Below are 20,228 nucleotides of genomic sequence, written 5' to 3' on the forward strand. Positions count from 1 at the left end.
TTACGTTGGTGTAAATTGATGATGGACGTGTAGCTAACCAACCAGAAGTGTGGAAACGAAACTGTTCCACCCATACCGCATTGAATTGTGGGATTGAAAACCTGAAACGACAACAAACTATCAGCTAGCTAATGAGCTAACTAGCTACTCCTTTTTACATAGTCAGGAGAACTTTGTCAAACAGACATGGAAAATGTGCATCTTGCTGAAGAGGAGGATGATCTTTATTCGGGGTACAACGACTATAATCCAACATTTGACTCCGAGGTAAGTTACTTTAACAACACTGCTAACGTTATAGCTCTAGCTGGTATCGCTAATGTTAACGCTAACCTTTCTTAATTTAGCAACATGGTGATGATTTGATGTAACGTTATGCTCCATAAAAGTCATTTTGCATTCAGGTATCTCTTGTTAGATATAAGCTAAGCTAGCAAGGCAACCGATAACTCAAGTAATATGAAATGATTGATTTGCTCCAGGTGTCTGTTTTGCATTGGCCAGTTATTTTGTATATAGCCTGATTTGTGATTAGTGTATCTATTATCGACTTTCAAGGAGCTTGACAATGATGCAGGCTTCCAGCAAGCAGTGAGGACAAGTCATGGGAGAAGACCCCCAGTAAGTACCCACTGTTTACTGTGTGTGTGTGTGTGTGTGTGTGTGTGTGTGTGTGTGAGAGAGAGAGAGAGAGAGCAAGATGGGGTGAGGTGGGTGTTTGTATGATGTCCAATAGCCTTCACTCATTTGTTGATACCGATACACATCATGAAACATAATCATGTCATGTATTTCCCATATGACTGCCAAGTTACCTGCTACTGCCATTTGAGGTCTTATAGTGTGTGTGTGTGTGTGTGTGTGTGTGAGAGAGAGAGAGAGAGAAAGAGAGATTGAGTGACATAAGCGTGTGTGTATGATGTCCAGTAACTGTTACTCATGCGTTAATGCACATCATGAAGTAGTATTGTGTTTTATTTTCCAGATGACTGCCAAGTTTCCTGGCACTGCAGCTGGAGGTCGTCCTTTAGGGACGTCCTTTGGAGTAAGTACAAGAACAGTGAATACCTGTGTAATGCTTGCTTTTGCTAATGTGCAACTGTGGTAATTTTTGGCATGAGAAATTTTTAGAAAAAGTTGTAAATGAGACATCATGTGCCCCAAAGATGCTTAAGCCCTTGTGTCCACTGCACACTTTCTGTTTTTCTGTAACTAGGAGCGCTGGTCAATGGTGCTGGTGTTGCTTTGAGACTGGAAAAACCCATTTGAATGGTTGAATGCTAAAAGTTGAAATAGTTTTAACTTATAGCATTCAGCTGTCTGAGCACTAAAAATGTCCAATATTGTAACCTGTGTCAAAAGGGTTCACCCTCTTTAATAGAGGCACGCAGACTCCAATATTTCACAGTCAACAGCTTTTATTCAAACACAGTATGTATGTAGCACTGATTCTGAGACTGGACGTAGCTTACTTAGACAGAGCTTGTGTCACATTGGCAAGTCAGTTTTACATTTATTATATTTTAACAATAATAATTAAGACTTCCTACACACAACAAAAAAGATAATCAAACATAATCAGAAACAATAAAAAAAATTCACTGGTATCAAAAGTACATTGGCCATGTCATGTGCAAAAGAATCACACATACAATAGCACATTAAAAACAATGAGGAAAAAGATCCAGAAATGTTCTCAGTGGATTTGCAGCCTGGGGTTCAAAAAGTCAGGCATTCTTCTCTGAAACAGACCAAGACAGAAACTGGGGTGAATATTTCCAGCAATGATATCTTTTGAAAATGACCTTAAGGTTGTGTGTCTGAAAGCTGACTTTAAATGTACACATGAATCATTAATCAATGTTTTTTTTTTTTTGTGTAATATGTGCATGATATGTGACATTGTCAGGTAGGCAGCAGTTATGGCAGGCAGGGCAGGCTGTTGAAGGTGAGATTTGTGTCCCAAACACTCAGAGTGTTTCAAACTGACGTGCTGAATAAGGACAAGGTGAATGTTAGCGACTGTTTCACTAGCTACGTAAACACATTTGTCAGATTTTTTTCATTTTTTACATATTACATTTTCCACTTTTGGTGTATTTTATTGACCATAATCAAACCATGAAAAGCCATGAAAAAATCTCTAAATGGCCTCCCATTAATCTTATAACTGTTGTGTCTTGCAGTCTAGGATCCCCATGGCCTCCTCACTGGGCAGACCCATGACCGGAGCTGTACAGGTGAGACAGCTTCGGCTCCTTTATGATTTTCATTATTGATACATGACCACTGGCCTGAGTGGGAGCAGTGTTTGTAGAAGTGTGCATTTGATTCCCTGCATAGCTTTGATTGTGTATCAATCGATAGTGACACTGGTGTCTCGTAACTTGGGTTTGACCAATATGGATTTTTGAAGGTCAGTATTGATACCAATATTTTTGTATTGAAGCTGCTGTTAGCCAAATTTTGGACCAATATTCAATATCTTGATTTATTCAGTGTTTCTCCCAGAATTCTACTCTTGTCATTCAGAGCATCATGGGACACTAAAACTCTCCACTGAAACCCAGACTAATTAAATTCTTTTAGTGTCAGCAGCTCTTTAAGGCAGAGTGACCCACCACACCTATTCAATGGTAGAGAAACTCTGGGAGACATAACTGCTTTTTAAGCAAATAATTAATTTACAAAAATGTTATTGAACCTTTAAATTAATAAGTAAAATATGCAAAGAAAATAGGTTTTCTTTTAAGGTTTTGCAGACGATTTGACCAAACATGACCAACATGACCAAAGGCCAATATCAGTCCGATATCTTGTCTAACCTTAATAATATCCCTCCTTTTGCAGGGAAAATGTGAATATCAGTGTAACATATGTATTGTGTTATGTTTTTCTTTTTGAATGTGTCAGGATGGAGCAGCCAGACCAATGACTGCAGTCAGAGCAGCAGGTTACACTTCCTCCTTGACCCGAGGTGAGAGCTGCTGGGCACAGTTTAGAGTCACAGTCAGGCATAGATCAACAGAAATTGGGCATTATAGTCATTTTAGCTATTAATCCCCTCTACATGGGTGTTGATAAGTAGCTTGTGCTTCTATTACTTATAAGATATAGGGCATCTAAGCATGTCGGTGTTATGGAAGGAATTGTCCTACATCTGTAACCAAAACAGTTTAGTTCTAGAAAAGCACCCAGAGTACAAACTGTTATTTATCAGAGGCTCATGTTCTAGTCAATTTTCTCTTTTCATCGTGAATATGGATCATCTGAAAGAAGAGATTCTTATTATCCAAACAATCGAGTATCTACATTACAAGGCATAACGTGTCTGTTTCCAGGCTCGACCTTTGACCCTCTGGGCCAGTCCAAAGGCCCCGCACCTCCACTGGAAACCAAGAACGAAGACACGTGAGTTCGCCTGCTCAGTCTTAAACTAACTGGTTTCTGTATTTCAGTGTTGCCAATTCCTGCATCATCAAAGATCAGTGTTTCTTGCTTGGGTGGAAAAGCCTTGAAACAGCATTTTAAACCCTGTGACAATAAAATATTCTTTTAAAACCAACACACATATAGAATTATTTAGGGTGGGATGTCAGCTCCTGTAGGTGAGACAGGGCAACCTATTTAATCAAGTGTAGAGATAATACTTGAAGCAATGATTAATGACAGTATAGTTGTAAAGTTATTAAATCACAACTATTTGAAATCTGACTCTAAAGATGCATAAGTCATGATAATCAATTATTAGGCTATATCAAAGTTACTGTATTAACCAATAAGATATGATTTTAAAGTGAAACTACACATTAAAACAACATTTTGAGTTGTAAACTGATATGTGACTTGCCTTTGGTGAGGTACATTAATCCTGGTCATAATCCCAACACTTTCTGAGCAGATGTGATAGTATTGGTATTTATAGACGGCTTATTCTCCCCCTTACAGGATGAAATGCAGCCAGTGTGTAGTGTTGAGTCCATGCGTTTGCTTGGGTTTCTGTTCTAATACATAAAGCTGTAAAACGTTACTTCTCTCCACTATAAATTTAAATCAAAGAGGCTGGAGTTGTTTGATAAAAGAATTTAGTATTGGAGGAATTTGAGCAATGCGAACAATGCAAATCCACAACAGTAGAAACCAGCAGGTGGACCGGTAGCTGGGTACTGCCATTACTGCCCAACTAAATTATTTATCATCCTCTGAATGGAACAAAGTACAAGATAAATGAGTTTATTAATTTTAGCTCCACCCATGTTATATACAGTATATGCTCGAACGCCCCTGTGGCCTGGTGTATGTGGGTCAGAGTAAGCGTGCATTAAAGGTGAGAACAGCAGAACACAAAACCTCCATATGCAATAAAAACCTTGACTATGCTGTGGTGTGACACTATATTGAAGCAAACCAAGTACAGAAGCCTGAGAGTGCTACAATTATAAATAAATGAATAAATGTGGTGGTATAAAGAGAAATAAAAAAACAATTGTAAAATATATACAGAAAAAGACTGGTAAATCTGGAAATTAATATAGAAAGATAAATTGGTGTGAAATTTATTTAATGCTTTATTTTTTTCACATTTATTTCTTCATTTATTTCCGTATATACACAAAGACAACAAAGGCTTTTCTTAAATTTCAAGCCTTCAGTCTTTTCCCTCCTCACTGGATTTCGAATGCCTTGGACTTTGTGTATACAGCTCAAGAGTTTACTTTTTTCTCACTGGAGGTTTTGAGTCTTAGAGCTAGTGTCTCAGTTTTCTATAGCTTTGTTTACTCCTGAATGTGTCTGTGGTGTTGCAGGGTTGAGGAGAAGATCAAGATCCTGGAGAAGAAAGTGAACGACCTGATAGAAGAGAGCTGCTTGGCTCACAGCCTGGGAGCCTTACAGCTGGTCAGACTCTGTCCTCCACTGGTGTACTGGTTAGGAAGGACAGGGATAACAACAGAGTGGATTGGTAGAGGAAGGCTCTAAGTGTGTTACATTGTGAGGACGGGATTTTATAGTGAAGGCTTTCCTCTTAAATATAGAAAAACAATAACAAAAGACACGCTGCAGTACAGAGTTGCAGTGTTGATTTGCAAATGAAATTAACTTTTTGGCTCATCTGCCAATGGCTGATAAACTAGAAAAACTAAGCTGCCATGAATAATTTTTACTGGCCATATAGAAAAAAAGTCACCCTACCTGTTTTCAGTTCTGCTTCATGTATTGAATCAAGCAGTGTGTTTTACTTTAAAACTTACTCACTCAATGGATCAGGTTTGTAATTCATCATGAAGCGCAACAGAATTCAAGATAACCAAAGCATCTAAAATGTTTTTGTCTCAAAAAGTCCCCGGCAGGTGTGACTACTCTGGCTGCAGATCCCACTACAGCTGACCCGTGTAGAGTAGAGTAGAATAGAATAGAGTAGAGCTTTATTATCCCCAAGGGGCAATTTGTTTTGCAGCTAGCAGAGTGCAACATAGAGACAGGATAACTGTACATAAAAACCATCTAAAAATACATCAGATGCATCAGCACCAAGATGTTAAACCGTTAATAACTATAAAATAATATATATATAATATAATATATAATAATAAAATAAAGAAGAAAAATGCTTCAACAATCAACGGACTGGTATACAGCACTAACTGAAACCAGCATCATTCACGTCCCTTAACACTCCTCCTGGAGTCAAACGCCATATTTGTTAATAAAATCAATTACAATTGGAATAAAAGAGTTTCTTGACCTGTTACCTGTGTGTGTGGCTACGTATGTACTTATGTACCTTGTGTGTGTGTGTGTGTGTGTGTGTAACTTACTCTAGGCTCTTGAGAAAGCCAAAGAGGCAGGGAGGAAGGAGAGAGCGCTGGTGAGACAGAGGGAACAGTCTGGAAATGCTGACCACATCAATTTAGACCTCACCTACTCTGTAAGTAACCTGGATAAATCAGTGTCATCTCTTCTTAAAACTCACTTTCCTAGACTTGCTTTTATGTAATGATGCATTATTAAAGGACAAATCCACCCCCAGCATACTCTCACACCGTTATATATCATCAGTCTGTGAAGTTCAATGCATTTCAGGAGTAATTTTGTGATGAAGTTTTGTAATTTACTTCTTTGGTGAACCCACTTCCTCTCAACCTGCCTCTTCTAGTTCTACTTCAGTTAGTTATTTCCTACGTTTCCCACAATGCAGTAACATAGTAAGAGCAAGAGAGCAAGAATTATTCCAGTCAAGGAAAAAGTGAGACTCAACATTGTGGCTGCAGTGCATTCTGGTCTCTCTCCTGCTCCTGTGGGTGGAGAAACTGGTCTCTCTCCTCTTCTACGATGGATTTTTCCCTGTATTGTTGAACGTCTCTCGGTGCAAAATGGCGGCTCTAGAAAGAAGCCCTCGCTCTTTGATTCTGAAGGACTGACACCAAAACCTGACGTTTACCGCTGATGAAACATTTTCTCATATCAAACTCCACTGTAGCTGCACCGGAAATATCTCGATGTACAATGAGAAAAATACATCACCAAACAGCAAAATGTGTCCATAAACTAACATCACTAATAGGGTGGATTTTTCCTTTAATTGCACTTGATCTGTGTTGCTTTTATGTTCTTGCTTTGCTTACCTTGATGTTTCTCTGAACAGGACAGCTGGCTGTCTGCTCGCAGTTTTCTACTCAGGCGTCAGACACTGGAAAGTATAGAGGGAGACACAGCAGGGAAAGTTCTGTCAGGATTTGATCAACTATATGGACACACCCCAGAGAAGATTAAAGATTAAGATTAGATTAGATTGGTTTCTAAAACTATGAATCAGTAGCTAAAATGGACAAACCTCTACTAGGCTCTAAGTTTCAGGAATAATGTGTTTTAATGAGCTTGATTCTCAGACTCTGAAGCAAAAAATCTTATTTGTGCTCTGGGCTAAAAATGTTTCGAAACTCTTTGAATTAGGGCTGGGCGATATGGTTGGAATCAATATCACGATAATCATAAGAATTTTTCTCGATATCAATATATATCACGATATGGTTCATGTATGCAAAATCACGTTAAATAATCAAATTAATGTTCATCTCATTGAACTGAATGGTAATGTTAGATGTGGTGTCAAACAAAACTGAAATTTTCAAATAATATTCCTACCATACCTCATTTTATGAGAGTTTTTAAGTAAAATTTGCTTTTCATCATCAATTTAGACAGCAGAAATGTGTCACGATATTAAAATATCTTCATATCATCACGATATGATTCCACTGAAAGACGATAAACGATAATATTGAATTATCACCCAGCCCTAAATAATCATAATAATATTTTTTGATAACTATATATATTGTTTATTGATAAGGATCAGCTGTTCAGGTCCCACTAAAACACAATAAACATCCAAATCAAATGCACAAAGTTTAAAACCAGGATACAATAAAATCAAAAAAATTAGGACCACTTTGTCATGGGCCGCAGCATGAAAGACAAGCAGAAAAGCATGTCATGATATGATATTGAACCGAATGGTAATGTTAGGAAATTTTCAAATAATATTTCTACCATACCTCATTTTTTAGGTGTAATTTCAAACAAAACTGTTTTCAAATAATATTGCTTAAAATGTTTCATACCTCATTTTGTTTTTAGTTTTTAAATAAATTAGTCTTGTTCTCATCAGTTCAGACAGCAGAATTGTGCGTCATGATATCCCAAAATCACCGTATCATCACAATATGATTCCACTGAAAGATGATAAATGATAATATTAAATTGTCACCCAGCTCTACTTTGAATAGATGATACATGACAATTTTTACTTCTTCTTACCTGTAACCATGGCAACGTGTGGTTAAAAACACACATTGCTATTGAGATTCCTGACTTCATTGCCCTGCTGCTGTTGTCTGATGAAGAAACGCTGAATGTTTCTGTGCGGTCCAGGTTCTGTTCAACCTCGCCAACCAGTACGCGAATAACGACATGTACCCAGAGGCCCTGAACAGCTACCAGGTCATCGTGAAGAACAAGATGTTCAGTAACGCAGGTGAGAGGAGCTGATGACAGGAGCGTCAGGTTAAAATCACCAAAGTTGGAGGTTTTCACATGACAGAAGTGATATGTTGGATTAAAGCGGTGCCATATGGTTGAAATCAATATCACGATAATCATAAGGGTTTTTTTTCTATATCAATATATATCACGATACGGTCCACATATGTAAATTCACATGTTAAATAAATTAATGTTCATCCCATTGAACTGAACGGTAACGTTAGGTGTGATGTCAGACCAAACTGACATTTTCAAATAATATTCCTTAAAGAAAAAAGGAACTTTAGCACACCTAAAAGTCTTTTAGTGACAGGTACCTAGGACAAAAACCAAAGAGGCAGTTACTGAAAAACAAATATAATCTAAATAAAAAATAACATTAATCTAAATGAAAAAATAATCTATAAAAAAATGAAATAGGACCTTCATCAGGCAAAAATCATCTTTGTCTGATGGAGGTCCTATGAGTGTAGACAGTGTGTAGACAGTGTGCGGAATTATATTTCTTTTTTTTAATAATATTCCTTAAAATGTTTCATACCTCATTTTGTCATGAGTTTTTAAATAAAATGTGCTTGTTATCATCATTTTAGACAGGAGAATTGTGCGTCACGATATCCCAAAATCTCCATATCATCACGATACGATTCCACTGAAAGACGATAAACGATAATATTGAATTATCGCCCGGCCCCATCATGTTGGACAGTTGCATACTGACCGACTCGCCCTGCGCTTCCTCCCCGCCTCCCTCTGCCCCCCGCAGGCCGGCTGAAAGTCAACATGGCCAACATCTACTTCAAACAGAAGAACTACCCGAAAGCCATCAAGTTCTACCGCATGGCGCTGGACCAGATCTCCAACGCCCACAAGGAGCTGAGGATCAAGATCATGCAGAACATCGGCGTGGTCTTCGTCCGCATGGGCCAGTACTCGGACGCCATCACCTCCTTCGAGCACATCATGAGCGAGAGCCCCAACATCAAGACGGGCTTCAACCTCATCCTGTGCTACTACGCCATCGGAGACAGGGAGAGGATGAAGAAGGCCTTCCAGAAGCTCATCTGCGTCCCTCTGGGCATCGACGAGGACGACAAGTACATCCCCTCCAATGTGAGTTATATGATTTATTAAAGTGGTGATCTTATTCAGTCTCCATCTTTGTCCCTCAGCCTCACTGTGGTGTTTCTGCACTGCACTTCCCACAGATCACCTGTCAATCAAACGGTGTGGGCGGAGCTTGGATTTTCTTTCAATGCAGTTTGAGTTTCTCTTTTCTTTCTCTGTTCAGTCATGGCGGCTATCGCTGCTCATGCTAACTACCCAGTTCTTCTTCTTCTGTTGATTCCACAACAAACCGGAAATGTAAAACGCATCACTTCCTGTGCTGCAGAGGATTTTTCCCAGGAAAGAGCGACCAGACACCGGCTGGTTAGAACAGACAGTGGAGAAGATTTATGAACTGGATATAGGTTGAATCACTGTTGTTTTCTATCAGTTGGTGATAGGGAGTTGCAAAACTGACATTTATTTATATGAAAATGTTGCAGATTATAACTTTAATAATGTCATACTCTATTGAACCCTGTAGGTAAATTCTCTTTTCTCTTCTCAGACCTAACACTGATTCACAAAAATGACCAAATTTCATTTTCAACCACAATTGAAGTAACTGCCTCTTCTTTTGCAGGGCAGTACAGCCCATATACTTAACCTGTATTCACTCTCTCAACATCCTGCATCCTAATTCTTACTTCATCCTATCATCTCTTTCAGGATGACACTCGCACAAACATGGTGATCGAGGCCATTAAGAACGACAGGCTGCACCAGATGGAGAGAGAGCGGTAAGAAAAATCTTTTACCAAAATACTGACACTCTCTTCTCTGGTAGTGCTCACTTTTACCAAACCACGAGCGCACTCTGTTCTTTATCAAAACACTGATACACTTTCCTCTTTACCAAATCATGAACACAGTTTCTTCTTCTTCTTCTTCTTCTTCTTCTTCTTCTTCTTCTTCTTCTTCTTCTTCTTCTTCTTCATATTCTTCTTCTTCTTCATATTCATATTCTCCTTCTTCTTCTTCATATTCATATTCTTCTTCTTCTTCTTCTTCTTCTTCGTATTCTTCTTCATATTCTTCTTCTTCTTCTTCTTCTTCTTCATATTCTTCTTCTTCTTCTTCTTCATATTCATATTCTCCTTCTTCTTCATATTCATATTCATATTCTTCTTCTTCTTCATACTCATCTTCTTTACCAAAACAGACACACTCTTCTCTTGACCAAAACACGAACGGTCTCTCTCTATCTTTTATTTATCCCGTTGATTGAGTGTTTAGTAAATGTACCATTGATTTGCTGGATTCTCTCCCTGTCTACACAGAAAAGCCCTGGCTGAGAAGTTCATCATGACCTCAGCCAAGCTCATCGCTCCGGCTATTGAGACTTCCTTCGCCGCTGGATTCGACTGGTTTGTTGTTATGTTTTTTCCCCCCATATCTCAACACCAGAGGGCAACACACAGTGGAATAGGATTTTACTGTTCTTTCATCTGCTGGCCACAGTGGGCGGTGGAGTGAAAACTTTACCTGCCACTGTAGTTATTTCACTCTCTAAATTGTTTTGTAAATATAGAAAAGAACCGACAAAGGCTGGTCGGTTCCCTGCCAAAGCACCTAATAGATTAGACAAACTATATACAGCCACAGTTAAAAATGTACCACCATAAACTGATAGTTGGTGTTCACTTCCAAATGTTAATCTGGTTCTCTGTACTCTCCTGTCTCTTTTTATTATGTGATATGTGTATTCTGTTTGTTTTTAATGATTGTTTGTACTTTTAATTCCTTTGTCCTTCAAATCGCCCCATTTTTTCATTTATTTCTTACCTCAGTTTATTGTCTAAGAAAACCATCATGACACTGAAACACACTGTTAGCAACATAGGGCCGGGAGATAATTCAATATTATCGTTTATCATCTTTCAGTAGAATCATATTCTGATGATATGGTGATTTTTTACGATATCATGACACACAATTCTGCTGTCTGAACTGATGATAACAAGCTAATTCTATTTAAAAAATGAGGTATGAAATATTTTGAAGGAGTAGTTTTAGTTTTGTTTAACATCACACATAACATTACCATTCAGTTCAGCGGGATGAGCATTAATTTGATTATTTAACATGTGAGCCATATCGTGATGGGCCAAGATTAGATTAAATTTACCAATCACGCATTCTATATTTGACAGTAAACAACAAATGAGTTAAGTGTTATGTTGTTTTTTAGGTGTGTGGACATGGTGAAGAGCTCTCAGTATGTGGAGCTGGCCAACGATCTAGAGATCAACAAAGCCATCACCTACCTCAGACAGAGGGACTGCAACCAGGTCAGTGTCTGTCTCACAGACTGAGAGGGTAATACCACTTCATTTAGGAATCTAGATGTGTCACTCCTTTGGTCTGTGACAGTGCCAGCAGGTGAATCCCAAACTTCACTACCCACATTCAATATTTTACCAGCCGATTGGGTTTTTTAGATTTGAGTAGGCCCTCCGAATGATGGCTGGTAACCTGCCGGTGTGGTTCGCAGATTAGACTAATTTACCATCCAACAAAAGAGACAACATTGGCTAACATTTGGCTGGAAGCTGCTGGTGCGATATTTGAGAACATGCAAGTTTTTTCCCAAAGTCTTAAATTAGAATTTCAAAGTAAAATTTTCAAGTTAATGCTTAAAATAAAAACTCAAGGTCCCCACGGGTCCTTGAAATCCTTGAAAGTGTGTGAATTTGAGAAAAAAAAATCAAGGCCTTGAAAGTTTTTGAAAATAGACATAATTAGACATGGGTCATTGGAAGTGCTTGAATTTATATATTTGTGTTAGAGAAGGCAAGAGACCACATAGTCTGCCATCAGTTGAGAAGTGTTCACACATTCAAGCCTCTCTCTCTTTTTAATTGTTGTCTGTGAGCTTCTGTAAAGCCTGCTAGTTCTCATTATAAAAATTCTCAGTGTTGTAACAGTAATTAACCTTGATCCGTGTCTCAAACTATGCCGTGTTGGGTCCTTGAATTTGAGGGAATTGGGTCTGGAAAGTCCTTGAAAAGTCCTTGAATTTGATGTTTAAGAAGGTGTGGGAACCCTGAAAACTGAATACATAATTTACTTGCAAAGGTGTAATCTAATTACATTTGAAGGGTTTCATTCCAAAATGTGCTATCCATTTAGGGAAAAAAACAGCTAAAACTTTGAAAGAGCTAAAAACCAGAGAGCGGAAACTCAAACTTGTCACATCATCAAGATGTCAGATCCAGAGGATGTTTGTCTAGGTTTTTATACTCAAATGAACTTTGTTGTTTAATAGTGTTATCAATTCTGAACCAGAAAATTGATCCTCATTTATGTTCACCACTATGGACTGAACTAAAAATAACATCTATAAATTCTTAAAATGAGTGGTACGCCCCTTTAAACACACGCATATCATATGTGGAGGATCTGGTGTTTGTTTTGCTGTGTATATTATTTTTTTCCATCTTTTTTGTACAACATTGTATTTCTGTGCAGCTGTTGCCTGGCTCTGTTGTTCATGTGTGGTCGTTTCCCTGCTGGAGCTGTTTCAGCAGTTCAGACTCTAATTTTCCTCTTCTCACTCCCTCCATTCACTCTTGTTTTCCTTGTTTCCTCTCCATCTGCATGCCTAAGGTCGAGGTATGTGTGCCTTCTGTTTCCGTGTTCACATGTAGTTTGTGTTTTTTGTTTGTTTTTTGGCATGAAAAACTACTCCACTACTCCACAACAACACTACTCAAGCATGCATGTTCCAAAGAACAGCAGCTGTCTAGAGAGGTTAGAGAAGCAGTTGTTGGTTTGAATCCCTGGACCAGGTAGGGATATCTGAGTGGGGGAAGGGAATGAATCACCCTCTCCCCTTCCTCAGTAACTAGCATTAATGTGCTGTTGAGCAAGGCATTTAACCTTCAGTTGCTCCAGTAGAAATAGTAGAAGACTGTTTCCAACTGTATGTAGCTGAAAAAAATAACATTCCTTGGATAAATAAACTTTGAAAAAACATCAGTTCACGTAGACTCTCATAATCCAACTGATCCTCCTTGCATTCACTGACATTATGTCTGATCGGTAAAGATGCATGTGTATGTAGCTCTCACAGGAAGTGAGAGAATAACAGGGGCTGATGTGATGTGGTTTGTTAAAATAATAACTTAGCTGATGATGATAATTGCTACTCTGATGGGTAGGGAAATGCAAATTGACATCAGCATGTCCCCAATACTGTGTAAATACTTAAAATCTCCTGAATACATAATATACTTACAAGGGTGTAACAATGAATTACATGGGAAGGGTTTCATTTCAAAATGCTATATGTCCATTTTGGGGGGAAAAAGGTGGTTGATATTAATCATTCAATGTTTAAAAAATGCAGATAATTGCATCCTGTAAAATGTTACGTTTGGATGTAAAGTTTTCCAGATAGCTAATAACTTCAATAATATTTAATAATGAGCTTTAATCTCATGCTGGCCGTGACTTTATTAAAGTATCTCATTTTGCTTCTACAGTTTGTACGTACATTGTATTGTTCAGGGTTCTTACATAGGTCTGGAATGTATGGAAAAATAATTTGGTAATTTCTAGGCACAAAAAAGTGTGATAAAGAATGGAAAAATATTGCTATACTGTCCTAATATACATATGACTACACATTCGCCCCGTTCATCTCACATATTTGTTGCTATGAAGTGATATGGCAGAGTTATCATACTGAACACCAAAATCTTCAACTCAAATCAAGAAATTAAGATCTGGAAAATGTATGGAATTTTAACACTGAAACTGTGTAGGGACCCTGGTCATCACACCTCTGTATGTATATTATATATCAGGGAAACTGTCATGTACTTTTCCACTAAGTACCTATGCAGCATTACTGTGTTAATACACTGGGATGAAGCCACTGCTCCTCGTCTCCTACCAGGCTGTGGAGACTCTGAAGACGTTTGAGAAGAAGGACAGCAGAGTGAAGAGCGCTGCAGCCACCAACCTCTCCTTCCTCTACTTCCTGGTAAGGCCCCGCCCTGCTAATTGATATTCACATCCACATTTATAAACAGGAATATGAATAACTTTGCGCATGTCTTGTGAAATAATAACAACTTGAAAAGCCTCAATTTCTTTAAAGTAGTTCAAAAGTAGTCTTGTGAAGTAGAAGCTGAAGATGTCTAGTGTGTGTGTATGCTCCTCCTTTGACCTTTGACCCCTCGCAGGAGAAGGACTACGACCAGGCCGACCGCTACGCTGACCTCGCCATGACCGCCGACCGCTACAACCCGGCCGCGCTCATCAACAAGGGCAACACGGTGTTCGTCAGGCAGGACTACGAGAAGGCTGCCGAGTTTTACAAAGAAGCTCTGAGGAACGACTCGTCCTGCACCGAGGCCCTCTACAACCTGGGTAACATCCACTTCTGATGTACAATACTGAATAACAATACAGCGGTTCCTTTAGAGGACATAGCAGGCACAAAAGATAAAAAAAAGAGGAAATTTAGCTTTGAATGATGTTAACTTTTGTTGGTAGCTGGTGAATGTTTTGAATTTTGTCTCTCTTGTTTCATACTGGCCTTCTAAATATTAACCTTGTGACAATAAATGCTGTCATATCATATTGTACTGTATAATAACTCTCAAATTAGACCTATATCTTAATGCACAGCACCTCAGTAATATCACTTGGGATCACACAGCAAATGACAATCAAAAAGCTTGCAAATAGCAGTCAACTTCTATAGCCTGGATACCAAATGAGAAATTCAGTTTTTACTAGACACCCCAGGATGTCCAATGTAAAAGCTTGAATGTAGGAATGCAGTTAGATTGGCCATAGACTCTGAAACGTACACCAGTTGATAGACCGTTCCCTCCTCCTTCAGGTCTGACCTATAAGAAACTGAATCGTCTGGAGGAGGCTCTGGACTGCTTCCTGAAGCTGCACGCCATTCTGAGGAACAGCGCCCAAGTCATGTACCAGCTGGCCAACCTGTATCCTACTGATGAAGAGTGTGTGTTTTGTATATTCAGCATGTGTGTTTGTCACGCTACAACTAGTGAAGACTGATACTTTATCTGTTTGGGATTCAGTGGTCCGGTCTGGTGAAGACGGAGCAAAAAACAGACCTGTAACTCATTTTGGCTCCTGACCCAGTTTGGTCTCTACTGGCTCTGTTCAGTCCGGCTGAGTCTAGCTGTGTTATGGTATTATTTGGTTTGCATGTCATTGATTAGTCAACAAGCCAAAGAACAGCAGGGTTTGAAAGTAACAAGCACATCTCATTCCCTCATCTCTTGAATGAACATTTCATTTCAGCGCTAGAGTGAGAGAACAGAAAACAAAAATGACCTGGTTCTAGAAACAGTGGAGACGCGTGGCCAAACCCCGGCCAGTGGAGACGAGGCATAACAAAGCTGTAAAATATGTGCATGTGCTTCTACATCAGATTATCTGAGAGTGTGGATGTATATATTAGTGTGTTCGTGTGCACGTACAATTATAGCTCTTATAATATCTTTTTAGTCAACTGAGCACATATGATCTTTTTCAGCAACACCCTGCTTCACATTTATACACACATTCACACTTGGGAGCTGCCCAGTACAACCACAGTCTCCTGCTGTTGGCCACTGCAGCAGATGAGGTTAACTGCCTTGGTTTGTCATGGGAGGGGAAGGCTGTACTCATATTTTTCCACACCCGCCACATTTTCCCAGTCAGCCCAGGGAATCAAACCAGCAACCTTCCAGTCATAAACCCTCTTCTCTATCCGCCCGCACATGAGCCAGTGTCGGTCCTTGACTGCCTGCCCAGCTACGAGCTGCTGGAGGACCCCCAGCAGGCCATCGAGTGGCTGATGCAGCTCATCAGCGTGACGCCCACCGACCCGCAGGTCCTCGCCAAACTGGGAGAGCTGTACGACAGTGAGGGAGACAAGTCCCAGGCTTTCCAGTACTACTATGAGGTACAGCGGGACACTGAAGTGGATTTAGTTTGCGTACTGACAAAACATAGTGAAGTGATTTAAAAGCACCTTTGATAAAATATAATCATAAAAAACAATAACAAAGCATCTTGTCTCAAAACTAAAACTAGCACCAAAAAAAATCAAGGTGACAAGAATAGAAGTTGGTACTCAGATCCAGTTTGCACAGTGAAGAGCATGCGCCATATCATCAAAGTGACCAAATCGGATTGCCATGTCTTTACCGCGTCATGGTCATGCATATGTTAATTATATGTAAATCGTATTATTTTGCTCACATAATAGTTATTTGTAGGCGAGGCCGTGCAAATCAAGGCTGCGCCCAATTCAGTAACAGTTCAGTAACAATCAACTCCCCCAAAATTATTGTAGCACATCTAAGATCCTTTGATAGGCAGCGTGAAGACTTTGCACAAAGAGTTTGTCCATTCAGAACGGCTGCTGTCTCACTTCAGGTTGGAGCATCGTCATCAGCAAGACAGGAAGCAAGAAGTCTCAGATCAGACGAGTGAAAGCTGCAGTTAGAGTGGAATCAGCCTCGGTGGATTAGTTTTAGAGCTTAAGCACACAATTTGTGCTTATTGGTGATGAAGGGGCTGTTTGCTTGGCAGTTTTCCTTTCAAGGACTTCTTTGCACTGCAACTTAATCTGCATAAATTTCTTAGTGAATAAGATGAAAACTCTGTGCTCTTTGCTCAAGCAACTGCAACACAGTCTTAGGTCCTGAGAATCAGACTCAGAACCATAGATAGGTATAGGCAGGTATATCTTTAACTCTTGGTGTAGCTAAACATATAGTATAGTGGTTTGTACGACACAATAGGACTGAGAGTGTGGAAAAAACTGCCAATTAAATCACCTATTCTTACCGATTTCTCCCACATTACAACATTGAATGGTGTTGTTGTCTAAGCAGTCCGGTGTTCCCGCTGTGTTTCTGTCCAGTCCTTCAGGTATTTCCCTTCTAACATCGATGTGATCGAGTGGCTCGGCGCTTATTACATCGAGACCCAGTTCTGCGAGAAGGCTATTCAGTACTTTGAGAGAGCCACGCTCATTCAGTAAGTGACCACTAGTCCACATAGTTTAGAAGATAACGGCATGATATTTAGCAAGCCAAATGGAACTTTTTAAAATTCCTGTTAATCTTAGCAACCTGACTTTATATCAATTTATATCAAAGAGACTGCCAAACATTTGGGAGTCATTTTTGATTGTGGTCACATTTATGAGAGTCAAGTCCAAGGAGTTGTCTTCAGTCTTGTTTCTGTCATCTGAGAAATATCTGAAATGATGTCATTCTCTACCCTCTTCTTCTTCTGATTTTAGTTAAAGTCATTCAAGTGTCTTATTTCATCTTGTTTTGGCTGTTGTGAGTCTCAGTTTTCTTGCCTCATCCATAAAGCCTCTTCTCATCTGGAACTAGTTTTTGTCTTTAACTAAGAGGAGAGATCATTTCACTCCATCTTTTTGTCAGTGTGTTTGTACTGACTTGTACTGACAGTGTGTTTTTCTGCTGTATTCCTCAGGCCGACCCAAGTGAAGTGGCAGCTAATGGTGGCAAGCTGCTACAGGAGAAGTGGTAAAACACACTGTTCTTTACTTCTCAGTGGCTTTATTCCAGTTTATTAACCTGCATATTAATTTTCCGGATAGAACATCATACACGGTATTTTAAGTAAATAATAAGACTCTGAAGTAAGTACTCAAGGAAATATGATAGAATTGTGATTAATATGCTAATGGTGATTGAAATAATAGTGAAATTAAACTATTCCTCATTTTGCTGGAAACCCCCCTAAATCCCAGTTTGGGAACCACTGACTTAGCCTGACTTTACTGAATTATCACTCAGTAAAGAGTCGAGTGAGATGTCCTGAACATGGCTTCTTTTCTTCTTCTTCTTCTTCTTCTTCTTCTTCACAGGAAACTACCAGAAAGCTCTGGAAACGTACAAAGACATCCACCGCAAGTTCCCGGAAAACGTAGAATGTAAGTCATCCTGATTGTGTAGAAAAATCTCAACAGGAGTTTGATGAACAGCTGATGATCCACCGAACAATGTGTAGAGGATACTAAAACTCTATATGTGTGTGTGTGTGTGTGTGTGTGTGTGTGTCCAGGCCTGCGGTTCCTGGTGAGGCTGTGTACAGACATGGGATTGAAGGAAGTCCAAGAATACGCCACCAAGCTGAAGAAGGTGGAGAAGATGAAGGAGATCAGAGAGCAGGTACGTCTCCACTGTCTGCCAGATGCTCAGTTAATTAAGAAATCATTTTAAAAATAATAATAATGATAAAAAAGCTTTTCCATTGTTTGGAATCAACAGAAGAAGAAGAACTGGGTAGTTAGCATGAGCAGTGATAGCCACCATGGCTGAACAGACAGAGAGAAGAGAGAAACTCAAACTGCATCGACCGAAAATCCAAGCTCCGCCCACACTGTTTGATTGACAGGTGGCATCTTGTTGTGTATTACCACTTTAAAGACCGAACACATTGGAAGCCATAACTCACAAATCTTTTGACATGTCTATTGTGCGCTGGCATCAGATTTAGATTGAACTACACCTTCTTCCAGTAGACCAGCTTGGAGATATAGTGTTCATTATGGTCATATCATACATCTGAGCAATTATAATAAATAAGCCGCTTAGTTTGCAGTCATATGTTACAGAGCCTTCATCAGCGTTCATTAATCATCTTTTCCTCGTCCATGTCTTGGCTGCCGTCGTCTGTTTTATTCCTGGACAACAACACGCTGATTGAAAACATACATGGTGTCCTTTTGCCACGAAATGGGTCAATGGTCACGGCGGTTTCCAGAAACTTCATGAAAACCAGCTGTTTCCCTCCTCTGTTGACGCTCCAGAAATCAGGCCGGGCTCAGAACAGACACGTTCAAGCGGTTTGACGCGCCACTTGACACCGGGTCACTGAAAACAATTGGTGTGTTTGGGAAAATTAGATTATAAGTACCGCAGGTCTGATGCGGTCCATGAGTGTTCAAGTACAAGTGTCCTACAAACATCTGAATGGAGTGGAGCGGTAAGTGGGATGATAGCAGCCAGGATGATAATTGACTCCTCCTTTATCCTCTGATACTGGAAATGAACTCTTCATCATATTTTAGTTTTTCTGCAAAGCAAACTAAAAATATGCAAGTGGAGAAATGTGCTATTTTCAAAACGAACTCATGTAGCGTATACACAGATATGATTGGGTTAGGAAGATCTGATGCTAATCATTACACCCCCTAATATCTTCTGTCTTGACTTGCTCTTTTATACTCTCATCTTAAGTTTCTCTCTGCTTCACTCTTATTTATTTTCGTACCATTTCTTTGTCTCAAATGATCATTTTAAGGTCACAAGAATATTTTTTACATCTGTTGTCAAGGAGCTGTGACTCTGACCCTCGCACTTCTTTCTATTGGTTGCTTGTTATGTTGGTGATTTAGGAATTTAAGCTTATTCTACTGTTTTAAGTTGATCTGGATAAGACAGCCAGCCAAATGCCCAAAATATAACAGAATTTATATAAGGAGTGGTAACAGAAGCAATTGAACATTATAAAACAAAACAAAACAATTAAATACATTATAATAAACAACAAAACTGTGAGTTAAAACACATAACACATCTGACCCAGCAGAGAGACAGTCACAGAGACAAGGAGCAGTCAGGAAACAACCTGTAAAAAACAAGAACAGAGTCCGATTGACTTGGATACCAGGTCTCTCACAAAGGCCTTAAACTGGTTAATTGGGACGAGTCTTAATTTTTAGATCATTTTGCATTTAAATAGTAGGTGCTGACACCATAAAGGATTTCTCATCTTCCTATCTTCAGCTACAGTGGTTCTTAAACTGCGGTATCATCACCCAAAATGGATGAACAAGAGAAGCAGTGTTTCCTTAAGCCTCGGTGTCAAAGGTCAGAGACTTGAATGTTTGATGTGAGTCCCGGGCTGGAGAGGTTTTTAACGCAGAGACTCGGTCCAGGAGAGCGGAGCCGTGCGCCTCGGGCCTGAGGAGACGCTCCTCTGAGCCAGGGACGGACCGGCAGAACGACAGCTCAGCCAATCACAACCAGCTGCTCCTGAGTCAGATACTCAGT

The 20,228-nt window shown here is 39.5% G+C and overlaps 1 protein-coding gene across 1 annotated transcript in view; it reads left to right on the plus strand.

Annotated features, from left to right (window-relative positions):
- The first annotated feature begins 172 nt into the window (after positions 1-172).
- The window catches only part of ift88 (intraflagellar transport 88 homolog), a 26,653-nt gene continuing 6,597 nt past the window's right edge, over positions 173-20,228 (plus strand). Inside the window, exons 1-21 of the mRNA XM_078286186.1 lie at positions 173-267; positions 559-621; positions 986-1,045; positions 2,187-2,240; positions 2,914-2,977; positions 3,342-3,411; positions 4,806-4,896; positions 5,822-5,926; positions 7,933-8,035; positions 8,810-9,156; positions 9,820-9,890; positions 10,431-10,517; positions 11,342-11,441; positions 14,054-14,140; positions 14,343-14,529; positions 15,008-15,116; positions 15,940-16,090; positions 17,057-17,172; positions 17,641-17,693; positions 18,038-18,103; positions 18,235-18,341. Coding sequence (XP_078142312.1) covers positions 187-267; positions 559-621; positions 986-1,045; positions 2,187-2,240; positions 2,914-2,977; positions 3,342-3,411; positions 4,806-4,896; positions 5,822-5,926; positions 7,933-8,035; positions 8,810-9,156; positions 9,820-9,890; positions 10,431-10,517; positions 11,342-11,441; positions 14,054-14,140; positions 14,343-14,529; positions 15,008-15,116; positions 15,940-16,090; positions 17,057-17,172; positions 17,641-17,693; positions 18,038-18,103; positions 18,235-18,341 — 2,172 coding nt within the window. The 5' untranslated portion in view covers positions 173-186. The remainder of the gene's footprint in view (positions 268-558; positions 622-985; positions 1,046-2,186; positions 2,241-2,913; positions 2,978-3,341; positions 3,412-4,805; positions 4,897-5,821; positions 5,927-7,932; positions 8,036-8,809; positions 9,157-9,819; positions 9,891-10,430; positions 10,518-11,341; positions 11,442-14,053; positions 14,141-14,342; positions 14,530-15,007; positions 15,117-15,939; positions 16,091-17,056; positions 17,173-17,640; positions 17,694-18,037; positions 18,104-18,234; positions 18,342-20,228) is intronic.

This window comes from Centroberyx gerrardi, chromosome 10 (assembly GCF_048128805.1).
Source record: "Centroberyx gerrardi isolate f3 chromosome 10, fCenGer3.hap1.cur.20231027, whole genome shotgun sequence".
NCBI classification, from domain to species: Eukaryota; Metazoa; Chordata; class Actinopteri; order Beryciformes; family Berycidae; genus Centroberyx; species Centroberyx gerrardi.